Raw genomic sequence first — 17,045 nt, 5'->3', positions numbered from 1 at the left:
TTCGAATACTGTGTTTTTTAATTTATTTTCTGGATTTTAATTTTTTTATATTTATTTTCAGGGTTTTTTTTATTAATTTAATTTAATTTTATTTATTTTCTGGGTTTTTTTTATGATTTTCGATTTTGATTTTTATTTTATTCGATTTTTTTTCTGGGTTTTTTTTATATTTTTATTTTTCGATTTTCTTTTTAACTGATGTTCTGGTGTTTTTTTTTTTTTTCTTTTCAACTGATTTTCTTTTTTATTTTTTTCGATTTTCTGGATTTTTTTTAATTTTTTTCGCAGCTTAATTAAATCATTTTAATCAATTTATTTTGGTTGTTTTAGTTGGTGCAGGTACTTAGATCTTAAATTGAAGAATCAAGATGCTAGTATATTGATTTAGATGTTTTATGGGTTTTTTTTTATTTTAAAGTTGTAAATTTTTATTTTGATTTATATTGTATTTTTTTTAGTCATATGTTGTAATTTTTTTATTTTGATTTATATGTTGTAATTTTTTTTATTGATCTATACTGTAAATTTTTTTTGATTATATATATAATGAACAGATTTGATTTATATGTTGTGATGTTCGATTTATATTTTGTATTCTCATTTAATTTTAGTTTATTTAATTTTTAAGAAAACAAATTTAATTTTTTTGGCACCGGATAACCGGTGCCAAAAGTGGTGAATTAAATTTTGTTGGTACTTTTTGGCACCGGTTTGAAACGGTGCCTTGTTAAACCCCTTTTTGGCACCCCCCACATTGGCACCGGTTCAAACCGGTGCCTTAGGCCTGGTTTGAACCGGTGCCAAATTCATTTTTTCACGTAGTGTAATCAAACTTAAAGAACATATTATGCATGCGTTCATTATAAATATCTATAATGTTCTTTTTTTCCCCATGCTCTTTTAAATATACCTAATGTTCTGTCTGGGTGCACCATGCGGATGGTGCACGCAGGTGCACCAACCACACATTAGCAATATGGTGATCATAAAAAATATAATAGAATAAACATTAATATTGTAAGAAATTTAATAATAAATTGTTAGTCAAATAAAATCATAATAAACCTAAACTAGCAATATAAAAATAAAATAAGTAATTAAATTAATTAATTAATTACTCACATTTCGCGCGCTCCTTTAAATTGCTACATCATGAATAAATTGTTAGTAATTTCATTAAAAATATAAATCAAATGTAAATTAAATTAAATAAAAAGTAGAGTTGATTTGGTCCAAACCTTGGTCCAACCCTCAGTTAGTTATACTTTTCACGCCTAGGTTTAAGGACACTACTACATTTTTTACCAAATGTAACGGCCTATTTTTATTTTTTTTGAAATAAAATGTAACGGCCTATTATAGGCTAATACAACAGTATTTTAATTTCCGTTGCAATAGAGTAGGTTAATGCCACAGATTTAACACTTATCTTTTATATAATTTAAGAGATGTTTTCTCAACTTCTCACCACATCACTCCAAAACCCAATCTCTCAATTCTCATTCACTCCTCTTTTTTTTTTTTCTCTATATTTATTTAATTATTTTGCCCTCCAAATAACTTCCACCTATCCTTTTTTTTAAAAAATAAAAAATTAAAAAACCCTCTAAACAAAACTTCCACTATTATTTTTCCTAATAACACACACAACCCAAAAAAACCTACCTACATAGTATTTTATTATACTACCCAATTTCTCTTTAAAAACAACAATATTACAATATGCACATTTTTTTTCCAAAATCGTGTGCACTTTTTTTTTTTAATATCGTTACTATAAGTTCCACTATTTTCCTTTTTTAAGATTCTTCCAGTTATTTATTTATATTTATAAAAATCAGTTATCCTTATTATTAATTCAATAATCATCGAAACAAAAAATATATACATAATGTTTTTTATGCAACAACACGTTTTTTTTTCGACAAGTAGTGTGACTGGAGTAACTCCTATAATATTGACGAAGTAACCCCTTATAACACTAAACGTATAACCCTTATAACACTAGCGGATAACACTGAACGAGTAACCCTATAACATTGACAAAGTAACACTTATAACATTGGCAAAGTAACTTCTATGCTAGCTACACGGAGTATCCAACCCACATAAAAGAGTAAGTTACTATGTCACAAACAACTTAACGTATTTAAAATATATTTTTGTTATTAGATCTTTGTAATATCTTTCTATAAAATATATATCTCGTGCATTTTTCACGGGTACACTCTAGTGTTCTTAAAGGTAGAGCTAATGCCACGGTTCTAAAGAACCATTGCAATAGCCTAGCTATTTCAACAAAAAAGGGAGCTGATGCAACAGTATGTGATAATTGTATAATGAATAATTTAAAAGCTCTCGGAAAATTTCAGGACTCCCCCCCTATTTGTTTGCCCAAATATTTTAAAGAATTTGAACCCTTACGCGTGTTACTATCCTAAGGCTTAAAATAAAGAAAAAGGAAAAGAAAAATGAAAAAGTAGAATTATGTACTAACATTTTCTCACAATTCTGAGCACCCAATTTCTCACATTCTCACGTTTTCCCCAATTCTCCATTTTTCCCTAATTCTCCATTTTTGATTCTACACTCCCACCAAATTCTGAGAGGAAAATTACTAAAAAAATTACTCAAAAATTCTAAAAGGAAAATAAGCAAAGAAATCTGAGGAAATAGACTAAGGCGACACTCAGGCAGTGGTGGTTGATAGCGGCACGCAGACGACGGTGGTGGCTGATAGCGGCACTCAGGCGGTCCTATTTTTATCTTGCATGTCCCTTCCTTTGAGCTGATTGGTCGAATTTCTGTTTAAGGTATACAACAAATTTTCGTTTTTGAGATTCTTAATTGAATTTTACGTTATTGTTTTTTAGCGTAATGGGTTTTTTTGGGGGAACTTCATATAAATGGATAACTAAAACCGAATATTCCTCCAGTTTTTTCTTGGGGTTTTCTTTATTTTGTCTACTTTTTCTTTATTCCATTGTGGGTATGTCAGATTTTCATTGTTAATCTTTGATATTTGAATTGTTTGGAGAGTAATCTGAATTGGGTTTTTGATGTTTTTTTTTGGGTTTTTTTTTAATTTAGCTGAATTTCTGAAATTGATGAGAAATCTAGTTGAATTTCATTGTCTTCACTTGTCTGAAAGGCTTTAGGTGCTTCAGTTTTTATTTTATTTTTATTTATTATAACTAAACCTTTTAAAATTTTATTTGGTGAAGTATTTAATTTTTAAGGGTGATGTTCTTGTGTTATACGGAGTGTGTAGCTAAATATATTGCCAACTATAGTATAAATTTAGAAATTCATAACAAATTTACACATTGTTAGGTGTAATTAATGCTTAGTTAATGTCAAATATGTTCTAATTATAGTACCTCAGATTATGTTTAACAATTTTAAATATGTCTTGGCACTATGGTAAACAAGTCACTATCCCTTGTATTTTTTATGCAAGTCACTATCACTTGTGAAAAATGCAGAAACATAATCACTCTCCATTAAGATATTTTTTGTATACCTTTTACAACATTCCCTTTTGAGTGCAGATTTTTATAACGTGAAGTTAGTAGTCTTGTGTATGATTGTGGTTTGCGGTACATCCTAGTCTTATGTAGGAGATAGCCAGATAGGAAGTTAATAGATCTTTGTGTATAGTCACTGGAATAATCACTTTTGATGCAAGTCACTATCTGGAATAATCACTTTTGGTTCATATAGTCGACTCCACTTATGGACTTAGGCTTTGATTGATTTGATATGAAGTTAAAAATTCTCATCTTAAGGCGTTACTTTCATGTTATATACTTATATTAGAGAAATTACTTTTATTCTCCTAGATAGCACACTTTTTTTTTTGAAATAAATACACTTGTTAATGACTTTTAGGAATGAAGTTAATTACATCAAGAATAAATTGAATGATTTAGATTTATATTTTACTAGATATAATGTACTCCGTTTGCATGGGCGGACCCACGTGAGGACAAGGACCATTGTCCCCCACTTTCAAAAAAAAAATCAGAGAAAAAAAGAAAAAGAAAAAGAAAAAAAAAATCTAGAAACCAGCAAAGCCCCAAAGCGTGGGTGAAGAAAAGAAGGAAAGAGAAAGTTAAGGAGAAAAAAAGGGAGGAAAGAGAAAAGTGTTAAAATCAGAAACCTAAGAGAGAGAGATAGTAGAACGGAAGCAGCCAACGGCACCACCGGACCACCGACCACCCGTTGCTGGACTTCTCACCGCAACACCGCCACTACCCGTCAACCCAGCCCACGTATGCCAGTTTTTTTTTTCTTTTTTTATTTATTTATTATTTCCTAATTTTTATGTTAGATTATAAAAATTAAAGAATTAGTTTATGAGTAATTGTGTTTTTTAAATCATGTTTTTGAATTTATTTGTGATTTAGTTTATTTGTTATTAGTTTGTGAATTGAATTGTAAATTTGTGAATTATTTGGTGAATATGGTGAATGGAAGATTTAAACTTTGAAAGTAGACAAGTAGTTTGTGAATTTAATTAATACAAGTATGTAAATTAGTTTGTGACTTTGTGTATTGAATTAGTTAGTGATTTGGTTTTTTAGATTTTGGATGCTTATTGTTAAAAAGATGATTATTGAATATTGAGGCTTTTTAAAAATGAATTAGGATATGTCAAAAATAAATTGATAAGTAGTATGGGTAATCAACTTATGAATGATTGTTTGGTTGCTTTAATAGAGAAAGAAGTGTTTTAATTTTACAAGTCCCCGATGAAGATATCATTGATTGATTTCAAAGAATGAAGACTCGGAGGATATTTTAGTAGTATGTAACCAAATTGTATTATTCAATGGATTTTGAGATTGTAACTTTTTAGTACTCGTATTTTTAGTACTCGTATTAAACAAGTATGTATCCGAATTATATGCGTTGTGTACCCGTTTTTTTAAAAAAATAGGTTGATGTAGTTGAATTATCGAAATTGTCCCCCCACTGTCAAATTTCTAGGTCCGCCACTGTCCGTTTGGTTTGTCTATATGATGGATGAATCAAATTTGGATTGCACTACCCCAATATGTCATTAGTTGCATGAAATTTGTCGAGTTTGCTAAGAAACCTCCCATATATGCTAAGGAGCGATTGATACCATTTAAGAAATGTTAAGTGGTCTAAAGGTTGTGAGTCGATTATTAGAAGCGAGAAAATTATCCAAGTAGTTTTCTCCAATTGATAACTTTGATGTTTAGTTTTTTTTTTTTTTTTTTTTTTTAATTGATTGGTTTTTGACACATTCAATTCAGGTGATGGTGAAGAGGTTGTGGTTAGTGGCAATGGTGGTGAAAATGTAGGTGGGTGGTTATGTGACAGTCATTGTCGATATTTTGGATGGGTCAGCGGTGGTGGTTGGGCTTGGGGTTTTAGATGAGTGGGGGTTTTAATGTTGTTGGTTGCGGTGGTTTACGGTGGTTGGGGTTTTAGGCAAGTAGTGTGGTTTTAGTGAGGTGGTGGCTGAGATGGTTTATGATGATAACGGTTTTAGGTGGGTGGTGTGGTTTAAGTGGTTGCTGGTTGCCGTGGTTTAAGGATGGCTGCAGTGCTTGGGGTTTTTTTTTGGGGGAGGGGGTGTGGTGTGGTTTTAGTTGATTAGTGAATAGTGGCTGTCCTAATTTAGTGTGACATTAGTTCTTGAGGTTTTTAATTAGTTTCCAATGGTGGGTTTCATGTGGGGTGATGGTCAAATTGCATTAAGTCAACGAAAACCGGTTACTTACCTACTATAACAGGTAAAAAAAGGGTAAAAGACCAAGATGGGAATATGGGTGTTATAAGTTGGATTTATGAATTATTAAGATAAGGTTGGATTAAAATCCATTTTCCCTATAGTTTAAAGTGTTTTATTAGTTGTATGAGATTTGGTTTTCTATAAAAAGGAATATGTCAGTGTTATGTTTGATAGTGATAACTCGGTTGTTTGTCAAAGATCTTTTGGACACTATGAGAAATAGAAAGGAGATGGGAAAAAGAGAGTGCAGAGTATTACTACCTTTGTCCCATGCAAATTGTATGAGATTTATTTTTCTATTTTGCAAAATCAATTAGATGGAGGGATTATGAAATGAATAAAAAAAGGTGAATGGAGTTTTTACACAACCAAAATAATTACAAAGTTTTTGAAAAAGCATCTAATTGTTTTTGTTGCTTCTAATGTTTATCAAATTACTATAACTATCCCGAGAACATGTACTTTATTTTTCCTTATATGGACTACTTTTGAGTTTTCCATGTCTTACTAGTTCTATACTCAGTAAATGGATGAACTAACAGTATAGTATAGGCACTTAGTTTGTAACTAATGCAAAAAGAGTCTTATTTGTTATACATCTAGTGAGAGCTTGTTATTCTAGTCATCATGTATAATATACATCTTGTAAGAGCTTTATATAATTATATATGCTTTTAAAGAATGTGTATGTTAGTTTTCTACATGATTCTAACTTACCGCTCCTCACCATACACACACATATATAGCCCTGTACATAAACAAGAGGTTGTACTTTTTGTTATATAACTTGTGCTCCATTTGTTTTGGAGGAAAACATTTTCCTAGATAATAACTTTCCAATCACCTTTCCATTTTCCTTTGTTTGTTTTGGCAAAGGAAGGAGAGCCATTTTCTAAAGGTGAAAAATCGCTCTCCGAAAAAGGAAAACAATTTTCCTTTAAAAAGCAAAAAAAAAGCCACATTTTCTAGTCTAATCTATTTTTTTACTCCCCTTGCTTTATCTTTCCATCGTTCCTCTTCTTTTAACTCCCATTTCTTTTTTCTCTTTAAATTTTTCCATAATCAAACAAAGAATGGAAAATGTTTTCTACAAAAACGTATTCCATTGAAAATGGTTTTCCTTGAAAACATATTTTCCAAAAAAAAAAAAGGTTTTCCATCGAAAACAAACGGAGCCTTGGTGCTCAAGGAATGAATTAGTCTTTCCATCTTCCTCTCTATTCAAACTTTTTTGTCTGAGATAAATTGTCAAATAATAGACTACTTCTTGTTTCACAGAACTGTTTAGTGTTGAACTTGTGTGCCTGACTGAATTCATCAATCACTTCTTCACTTTATTATTGTAAGCTTATTGTACAAGCACTTTTAAAAGGATGAACGACTTAAGAGAGGATGATTTCTACAAGAAGTTCTCATATTGTTCTGTTTTAGAAATTACAATAATGCTCTATTCTGTTTAGTTCAAATCATCTCTTATCACTCTGTTCTTTTTGGATGACATACATGTCTTTTGTAGTTGAGAGTTGGTGACATATTTGTAATTTACAAGCACATCATGTTCTATATTGTATAATTGATGATGTAATGTCGATTAAGTTGGGCCTTACGTGGTTTAGATTAATATTCATTGTATTTATTATAAAAGTTGGGTTAATAATTTATGGTGCTTCCAAAAAAATAAAAGTGTAGCGTGGGTGGTGGCAGTAGGGACATATGCTACTACTGCCATTTTTTTTAAAAAATATGAAAAAATGTTATTCGTAACTGGCATTAAGATTTGCTAGTTACGAATAATATGCTTTCTAATTTGAAAATAGATTATTTGTAATTGGCGTTAAGTTAAGCCAGTTAGGAATAGTACATTAATTGTAACTAACATTAGTCGGTTACGAATAATTTTCACTAATTGTAACGGTGGCATTCGAAACCATCAATGCCAGTTGCAAAAAGTGAATTTTGCCCGTTACAAATAACATTTTTTTTACTAGTATATATATAGGATATATCTTCTCAGCTTCAGATATTTCATATTCTTTCTTAATTCAGTAATACCAACTTGTGTTTAGTTTAAATTTGTTCATCAATTCTTCTTTATCATGCTATTAATACCTTTGCATGTATTATGGTCATGGATTTTCATAATTATTATCAAGCATATACAAGTTGAATTGTACTACCTCGATATGTCGTATGTATGAAATTTTTTGAGTTTTCAAAAGAACCTACATTGAATCTAAGGGAAGATTGATGCCATGTAAGAAATGTGAAGTGGTTGGTTGCAAGTAAATGAAGTCAAAAGACACATTGTTTTAAGAGTGTTATTTGTCATTGAAGATCTGGTATTTTCATGTTAGGGGGTTTAAGTGTATGTTTGATAATGGTGACTCGTATATTAGTCAAAGGTTTTTCGTATATTTTGAGGAATTCAAAGGAGATGGAAAAAAGAGAGTGCATTGTACTATTAACCTAGAAAGAATGTCGAACCAAAAAAAGAAAACTTAGAAAGAATGTGTGTTTGGAGTTTTTACACAACCAAAACATTTACAAAAGCATGTAGTTGTTCTTGTTGCTTCAAATGTGAAAGCATGTACTTTATTTTTCTTATATAGAATAAAACTGAGTTTTAGAGGCAAGGCTACGAATGCTAACACTTAAAGTAAAGTGGTCCGGTGCAATTTTGTTAAATTGAGACCTAAAGTCAATACTTTGAGGAAAAGTATGTTACTAAATTAAAAAACCAAGGCCCTTTTATAGTAGTTTCACTTAAGGACCCTATGCGGTCGACCAACTTGCTCAGAACCTTCGCTGTTGAGTTTTCAATGTCATTCTAGTTCTATACTCAGAAAATGGAGGCACCGTTTAAGCACTTAGTTTGTAACTAATAGTCTTATTTGTTATACATTTTACTAGAGCTTCTTATTGTAGTCATCATATATAATACACATCTTGTAAAAGCTTGTTATATGCTAGCTTTATGACAATTTACTCATAGCTTTCTTGATGATTCTAACTTAAGGTTCCGCACGATACATGTATTAAGCCCAACACATTGTTCAAGGAATTAAATTAGTCATTTCCCCTTCCTCTCTATTCAAACTTTTTTGTCTCGGATTGTCTAATTATAGACTCTCTTGTTTTAGAGAACTATTGATGCTGAACTCTCTTCTGCCCGATTGCTCCTGGAATCTCTTACTTAATTCATCAAATACTTCTTCACTTTAGGTAAGAAATTCCTCTTTCACATTTGTTCATAATAAAAACATATATAACATATGTCTTCTCAACTTTTGCGGTTTCATATTTTTTTTTCTGGGTTATATAATAATACGAACTTGTGTTTAGTTGAAATTTGTTCATCAATTCTTCGTTATCATGGTATTTCCTTTGCATGTATTTTCCTGGTAATTAACCCTCATATACAAGTCGAATTGCACTACCTGATATTTCATATGCATGAAATTTATTGAGTATTCTAAGGAACCTCCCTTGAATGTCAGTGACGATCAATGCCATGTATGAAATGTAAAATGGTTAGTTGGTAAAGAGTAAATAAAGTTAAAAGACACATATTGTTTAAAGGGTTTTATTAGTTGTATAAGATCATATATTTTCATGTTATAGGATAGCTTGAGTGTATGTTTGATACTCTGGTTGGTTTAATAGTCAAGGATTTTTTGTACACTTTGAGGAATTCAAAGGAGATGGAAAAAAGACAATGCATGGTACTATTAATTTAGGAAGATTAGGGTGTTGTTTGGTTGCATAAAAGAAATGGGGGAAATAGAAAATCTTGGGAATTTAAATATTGGGGTTTTGTTTGGTTGACCACAAAACATAAAAATGTGGGAATTTCAAATTCATGGGAATTTTCAATTCCCACAAAACATGGGAATTAAATTACCAAGTGCCCCCTTGGTAACTTGAAATTTCCATGATTTGCAAATTCCTCCATGAATAACAAACAACTTTCAACAATTCATGGGATTTCTAATGTGGGAAGTTAATTCCCATAATTTGTCAAATCCCATGGGAAATTATTTCCCTTTTCAACCAAACGACCCCTAGGTGTATGGATTTTTACAGAACCAAAATAATTACAAAAGCATCTAAGGAACCTCCCTTGAAGCTAAGTGACGATCGATGCCATCATTTTCACGTATGAAATGTAAAATGGTTAGTTGATTTTTTTGCTTGAGATTGGTTAATTATAGTCTTTCTCTTATTTTAGAGAACTATTGATCGTTGTTGGAGTCTCTTACTTAATTCATCTGTTATTCTTCACTTTCTCTTTCTCGGTAAGAAATTCGTCTTTCACATCTGTTCTTAGAAGCATATATAAGATATATCTTTTGAACTTTTGTAATTTCATATTCTTTAATAATTGTGTAACCAGCTAGTGCTAAGTTTAATTTGTTCATCAGTTCTTCTTTATCATGCATTTTCCTTTGCATGTATTTTATTCATGGATTCTGATAACTATTAAGCTTATACAGGTTGGATTGCACTACCCGATATTTCATATGCATGAAATTTGTTGAGTTTGCTAAGGAACTTCCCTTAAAGCTAAGGAAAAATTGATGCCGTGTAGGGAATGTAAAGTTTAAAGATTGCCGCGAGTAATTGAAGTCAATTAAGTCAATTGACACATTGTTGAAAAGGGTTTTATTAGTTATATAAGTATTTTCATGGTAAAGGAATATCTAAGGTAAGTTTGATAGTGATGACTAGATAGAAAGAATAGGTGTATGAAACTTTTACACACCCAAAATAATTATTAGAAAAAGCATCTAATTTGAGAATTTTAATGGTTTCAGCAGTTAGACAATAAAGTGCCGAAATAATGAAAAATTCTCAAGTTAGACAATAAAGTTTGAATACAATAAAGTTAGACAATATAAATTTTCCCTTATGTATTCAAACTTTATTGTCTAAGAATTTTTCATGGTTTCAGCAGTTCGGATTTTTCTGCAATAGTAATACTTTCCTCTTTCATTTGTGTTCTTGAAATCATGGATATGATATGTCTACTGAATTTTGCGATTTTATCTTTTGTCTTATGTATTAATTCTGTATTACCAGCTTGTGTTTAGTTTGAATTTGTACATTCACGTCAATCCTCCTTTATAATCTTTCATTAGTTTTATTAATCTATCACTGTTTTTTCTTGATTTAAAATGTATTAATTGGAAATAGTAATAAAGTTGTATGCACTATTTAGGTTATGGATTTTCCCGATGATTACAGAGCACAAGTCGTCGAAGATAGAATTTCCATTAGTTGTGGTGATAATGTACTGCAATACAAGCAAATAAGGTTAACTGAATTGGAATCAATGGAGTCTCTCCATCATTGTTTGAGAGAAATGGAGAGCAATGAGTGGTTTCCTACTATTCTTTTTCCATTTACTTTTGAGGGTTCTAACAACCCAAATATAGTAATGGTTAAGGTAGTTGATGGCAAACCAATCTCAGAATTTGATGCGAATTGGTTTTTTCCAATCCTGAAGGTTCGCAAAGACTTCACGTTGGAGGACAAATCCTTCAATAATGTGCGTTTGTATGCTAGTATGGGTTTTAAAAAAGTTATGTTAAGTATTGTCAAGAATGTTGTAACATTTAAAGACAAAGCTTTTAGACCCATATTGGATTCTCAGCATATGTACATGGGTGAAGGCAATAAAGTTGTTTTTACTAATTATGAAAAAAGAGGTATATATTAGTACATCTTTATTTCTTTTAGATTTAATAATATAATATAAGATTGATTGATTTTTTTTTTCCATTCATTTTTATTTTGTTTTTTTAGAAGCGCATCATGATTGGATGTTTGAAGCAACTGAGTTATCCAAGTTTTTCAAAAGCATAGGACAATATAAGGCAAGGGGTTCAGTTACCATATATTCGGAACTGAAGGCCTTTGGTGATTGGTTGATTACAACTTGCCATAATGATATACTTGGGTGAGTAAAACGAGTTAATCATATTTTTATTTATTTATATTTATATTTCCTTATTTATGTTGTATGTTAAATGATAATATAATATATGCTACGTATGTAAATTAAAGTATACACTTAATTTTTGTAAAATTTTATTATTAGATAATGACCATTATGCCATGATCGGTTTAAAACGGAAGTTCATTATTGTCTATTCATTTAAAAAAATATATATATGAAAAGTTTACTGTTGAATGACATTTATATACATTTGATTTTGATTCTAAGTTTAGTTGATTTAATTGATCTTTTTGTTTGTTTACAGAGACTTTAATATGATTTTCAAAAATGTGAATTTTTTGGAATGATAGAATGAGAATCGAGTATATTATTGAATTATATGATTCTTTGGAGAGTGGTCGATGTGTAATATATCCTGATGCTGAAGATGCATTTGCAGATTCTGAAAATTACAAGATGTCAAGGCCGACAACTAGAAATTTTCGAGATGTTATTAGTAATACAAAAAACGCAATCCTGAAACATGCGCAAAAGGAGGCTGACGATGACTTTTTGAATAAATCTGACAAATATATTCTAGGACTTCGAACTACATATCCTAGTTGGCGGCGTTCAAATATATTGGGAGCAACTCCTCGTATGATTGCAGCAACTCCTCAATTAAGATTAGGGCATTTGATATTAGAGCAAGGATTAACTCGTCTAAGAGATATATATTGACACGCCTTTCAAGTTACAAATGTAAGTGAATTTTAAGTCTATTTTACTTTTCAATTAATTATTGTTATCAATATTAAGTCTATTTAGTTATAGATTTGTAAGGATAAAATATAATTTTTTCTTTTATAATATAGGTACGATGTCCACTTAAAGAAGTGCAACATATGTATCAATATGTTTTTCCTATACATATGATTGCTTTTGCAAAATTACAAGATCAGATTCAGTTTGATGCTAAAAGCAATGTTCAATCGTTAGGGATGCTCAAGGAATGAGATAAATGAAAGGGACCAAGGGAGAACAAGAAATAAAGGCGGTTTAGCAAACTAGATTTGGAAAGAATTTGACAATTTTCATCTATTCTAATCCTTTTTGTAATGGACTTGATGTGTGTTTGGGAGTAATATGTAATTGTCAAACTTTAGGAGTTAGTTGTGGTCAGTAGTATTAGAACTTAACTAATTTCGGTTGGCTTATTCTGCCTTTCATTTAGACAATGAACGAGCTTACTTATTACACAATTCAGTGTATATGTGAAGTTGAATTCATGCTTTTGAACATCAATGAGGCTTAAATTTTGCATGAAATTAGTTAATAAGACTAGTATTATATAACTGAATTATTGCATTTTTTTATATGGATGATGCTCAATTAGGAAAATTTGATGGGAAAATTTCAATGAGGACTGGTTATGTGGCTAAAAAGTTCTCAATATGCAACATTCACTCACCTTGTGACGATGGCGAAGAAGTTACCAATGTTGTTTGTAATGATGCTGGCTATTAAATAAATAGGAAAAGGCAGAGTTCCTATAGAGATGATGAATAGATGGAAGATGAACCAATGGTGGTAAGAAAGTGTTCAAACCATGTCATGTAACATTTATAAATCCAGTGGAGCAATTGGTTATTGATGGTTGTGGTTTTACTAGAAAAAGCTTATACCTAGGCCTGAGTTCGATGACATGGTATGCAAAATAGTTTACATGATTTATACCTGTAATTAACATTGCTTCAAAGTCACTAAGAAAGTATAGTTTTGTGATTGCAGATTTGCAAGATAGTAACTTACAAAAGGAGTGCAAGTGAAGAAGGTAGAAAAAGTTCTTTAGGTGCGGAATACTTATACACAATGGTAAGGTTGCTTCATTTGACTGGTTCACTGTCACTGTCCACAGTATTCAACTGTCTTGGGAATTAAATTTTGCTGATCCATGATAGTTAATTCCTCGGTGGACATAATGTATTGTAGTTGGTTGGCTCTCTTCCATTGCCATTGCAGGATCAGTGCTGTTAAGCCATTTAGTTTAATAGCTGTCATTCGCCAAGCTATAAATTATAAAGAATCAATCGATTGCACATTGGGAATGGTTTCATAGGCAGCAGTGGCATGTCTTAAATGGTTTGTATAAGTGTAACTATGCTCTTTTGTGCACTAGGAAAAATGACATGATGATAATCTGGGGTATTTGATCATTTTTTATGGTTTAAGAATGCTTATAAGGGATGTCTAGTCTCTGTTTCGTTCTGGAACTAACTTAAGTGGTTGTCAGTTTTGGACTTGATTTGGAGTGTAGTTTTTTTTGGGTATGCAGGTCCACTTATGTGTCGTAACCCTTTTGATGGTGTCTGTAGACATGTAACTTTAGTTTCCAGTTGACATATCTAATCATGTGTCCATGCTCTTATCCTGCCGAAGTGTTGCTCCCTATGTTTGCTATTAACTTTTGACATTTGAGGAAGGCAGGGGGTTGCGATTGTAAAAACTGCTTTCCCAAAAAAAAAAAAAACAAAACCATTGGTCTTGGATCCTAAGAGGTCTAAACTATTGGTTGGGTCTAATAAGAGATTGAGGTTTATTAGAGTTCTGAACTTGGCCAAATAGAACTGTAGGGAGATCAACATGTGCCCTCTGTGCGCGCAACTGACTATTAGATTAGTATGCTTCATGAGGATACATTGAAATAATGCGATTTCTGATGTGATTTCGGCCTCACGTAACTCGCCTTCCTACGGGTTCCCTTGCCGATCTAGTGACACACCAACCACGCCCCTTCCCTTTCTCCGATCATAAAGTTTTCGGCTTTCTAAAGTCTCTGCATTACATTGTATCCGGGTCATAAAGTGTTGACAGGAAAATAAGCAAAGTTGTCATTAGGAAAGGACTGTCATTTGGGGGGGGGGGGCTTGAGCGAGTATCACAGTTTAGATGATAAGAGAAAAGCAATAGGTGCACTGTAGATCAATGTGTGCCACAAGATGATTTTGAAATTCTATTCTTAAACTGAAATTTGAATGCTTGGACATTGCTTATGGGCAGGGTGACCTTCATGAAGATTTCGTCATGTGTTGTACAGTTTATGAAGAGATGACTAGTATGGCTTTTCAACAGACTGTCAGTAGTTGAGATGTGATGAGGATAGCATGGTGGAAAGGGAATTAATGAAACCATTCTTTGGCAAGAGGTGATTTCATTTTATTTGTCTTTTATATCTGCTACAGATAGACATAGCATAGAACATAAGCATGTAAGGTACAATTTCATGGCTTTGGTAATTGTAACTTATCATCCCCTTGAAGAGACCTAGTTCATGCAGGCGATATATGTAAGGTATTGCTACACCTATCTTTACTTTTGGCCTTTGAAACATTTGAGGTGAAATGCAGGATGTTAAACTTGTGTGGAAATAGGTCCCTAAAAACTTGATTTTTCATTATTAATTTTGTGCAGAAATATGCTCATTACATGACCCCATTTGCAAACTATTAACTCCAAAGTTTTGGCAGCATTAAAACTTTCATTGCATCTACTATGGAAAGCCCACACTATTGGGTAATAAATTTATAGATTATATTTATTATTTGTTTGGGCTTTGGACCAACTGACCAAGTATTTACCTATGATGTAGGAAAACAAAGGTGTTTGCTTAGGAGTCGAAGTTATTTCCATGGGAAATTAGGCTTACTGGGAGTTGTGGAAGTGAAGTGTTGCTTGGTTGGTTGTAGGTGTAGGAAATTTGATTTTCTGAGAATTGAGGAAGAAGGCATGCCTTTCTTTTACTGGAAATATAATGATGAGGAAGAAGAATAGCAACAAGTTGGTCGATCTATTCAGAATTAATGAAGTTGGAAAACATACAGGAGAATGCTAGATAGGTGCTGGTTGTTTGTGTTTCTTTTTTAAATCATGCTAATTTTTTGAATTACCTTACATTTTTGTTGCTTAGATCAACCTAAAGTTTGCCTTAATTTCCCTTAAATGAGCCTGATTGGATGTCCCCATGCTATGGCTACTCATCAAATTTGATTACAACTGTGATTGGATGTCTCTCATCTTATTAAACCTATTTTTCATAGTAATTTGTTTGATCTTTTCATTTTTTTATGCTTTTGTTGCTCAATTGATGGAGTATTGATCTGTTTTAATCTATTTTGCAGCATCTATTTTTTCATGGGGTGGTTGGAAATTTGTTACCTATAAATCTATAATTGCTTGGTAAACTTTTGATCTTCTTCCCCCCCCCCCTTTTTTTTTTGAGGTACGATTTTTTTATTTTATCAGGCTGCTTTTTGATAAGGTTGATTTGGTGTTCATTGTTTCCAAGTCCAATGGTTCGATGCGATATGCTGAGATGATGCTTGTCCAGTTTAGTTTGCTGGCAGCAAGATCACCATGACATTGACATATGAACTTCTGAGTATCTTGACACTTTTTCCTGTCGAGTATTGTGCTTAAACTAAATTGACTGTTTTGCTTCATTTTTGCAGATTGGAAGTGTTTCAGATAATGAGTTGCTGGCTTTACTTGACCTGGCTCCTGTCCACTGACACATTGCTATGAATCAAGGTGGCAATCTGCCAATATTATTCACTTACTCGAGGAGGAAGCTACTTGAGTCTTTTAGCCAGAGTTTGTTATTAATCAAAGTTTGTTATTTTGCAGTTGTTACTTGCTTGCTGCGTGTGTTAGTCTGTTAGAGAATCTAAGAGTTTTCTTAACAAATAGGGAGTACACTGTGGCAGTCGATTTCATTCAGAAAAGTTGCTTATGCTTGCACAATTGGACATTTCCCTTCTTGAATTGGGGCATAGCTTGTATTACTGAGTGACTTCCTCTCTTTAATACATTCATATCCTTATCTTTTCTTCTATAATCTTCCATTATTACTGTTTCTTCTCGGTTCTGTGTTGGTTATCTGTTTGGGTTCTTATCACACATCAAATACTGTAAAAAGAGCTTTGGGAAATTTCATTGGCATGAAATGGATTCACCTGATGAATATGGAGATTGTTTGGTTAAAACTTTGTTCCTGTCTTCCCCTTATCAGCCTGAGATTCTTTTTTATTTGGTTGGCGTGGAAGTTGTTTGCAGGAACTCTTTAGGGGTTGTGTTGAAGGTCTGAGTGTCTGACGTGTCCACATTTAGCTAATAGGATTGAAGTATCTCACTTTGGGTTATAAATTCATATAGTACTACAATTAAAATATTGTTTTTATAAGTGACACAAAATTCTGACATTGTTCTTCAGCATCTCCAATTATAAGTTAAAAACAGAGTGTTTCATTTCAAGATGATCATCTGTAGTCTAGCCCAATAGTC

General features: G+C 32.0%; 1 protein-coding gene across 1 annotated transcript; it reads left to right on the top strand.

The window, feature by feature from the left end:
* The first annotated feature begins 4,169 nt into the window (after positions 1–4,169).
* LOC110721244 lies at positions 4,170–16,599 on the top strand. The gene is made up of 6 exons (XM_021900395.1): positions 4,170–4,274; positions 10,986–11,475; positions 11,573–11,726; positions 12,166–12,467; positions 13,497–13,580; positions 14,766–16,599. The coding sequence occupies exons 2-4, from the start codon at positions 10,989–10,991 to the stop codon at positions 12,170–12,172; spliced, it is 648 nt and encodes a 215-aa protein (XP_021756087.1). The 5' UTR covers positions 4,170–4,274; positions 10,986–10,988; the 3' UTR covers positions 12,173–12,467; positions 13,497–13,580; positions 14,766–16,599.
* Positions 16,600–17,045: the final 446 nt, after the last annotated feature.

The sequence above is a fragment of the Chenopodium quinoa genome, unplaced genomic scaffold, assembly GCF_001683475.1.
Source record: "Chenopodium quinoa cultivar QQ74 unplaced genomic scaffold, ASM168347v1, whole genome shotgun sequence".
Lineage (NCBI taxonomy): Eukaryota > Viridiplantae > Streptophyta > Magnoliopsida > Caryophyllales > Amaranthaceae > Chenopodium > Chenopodium quinoa.
This window is presented reverse-complemented; position numbering and strand designations above follow the sequence as displayed.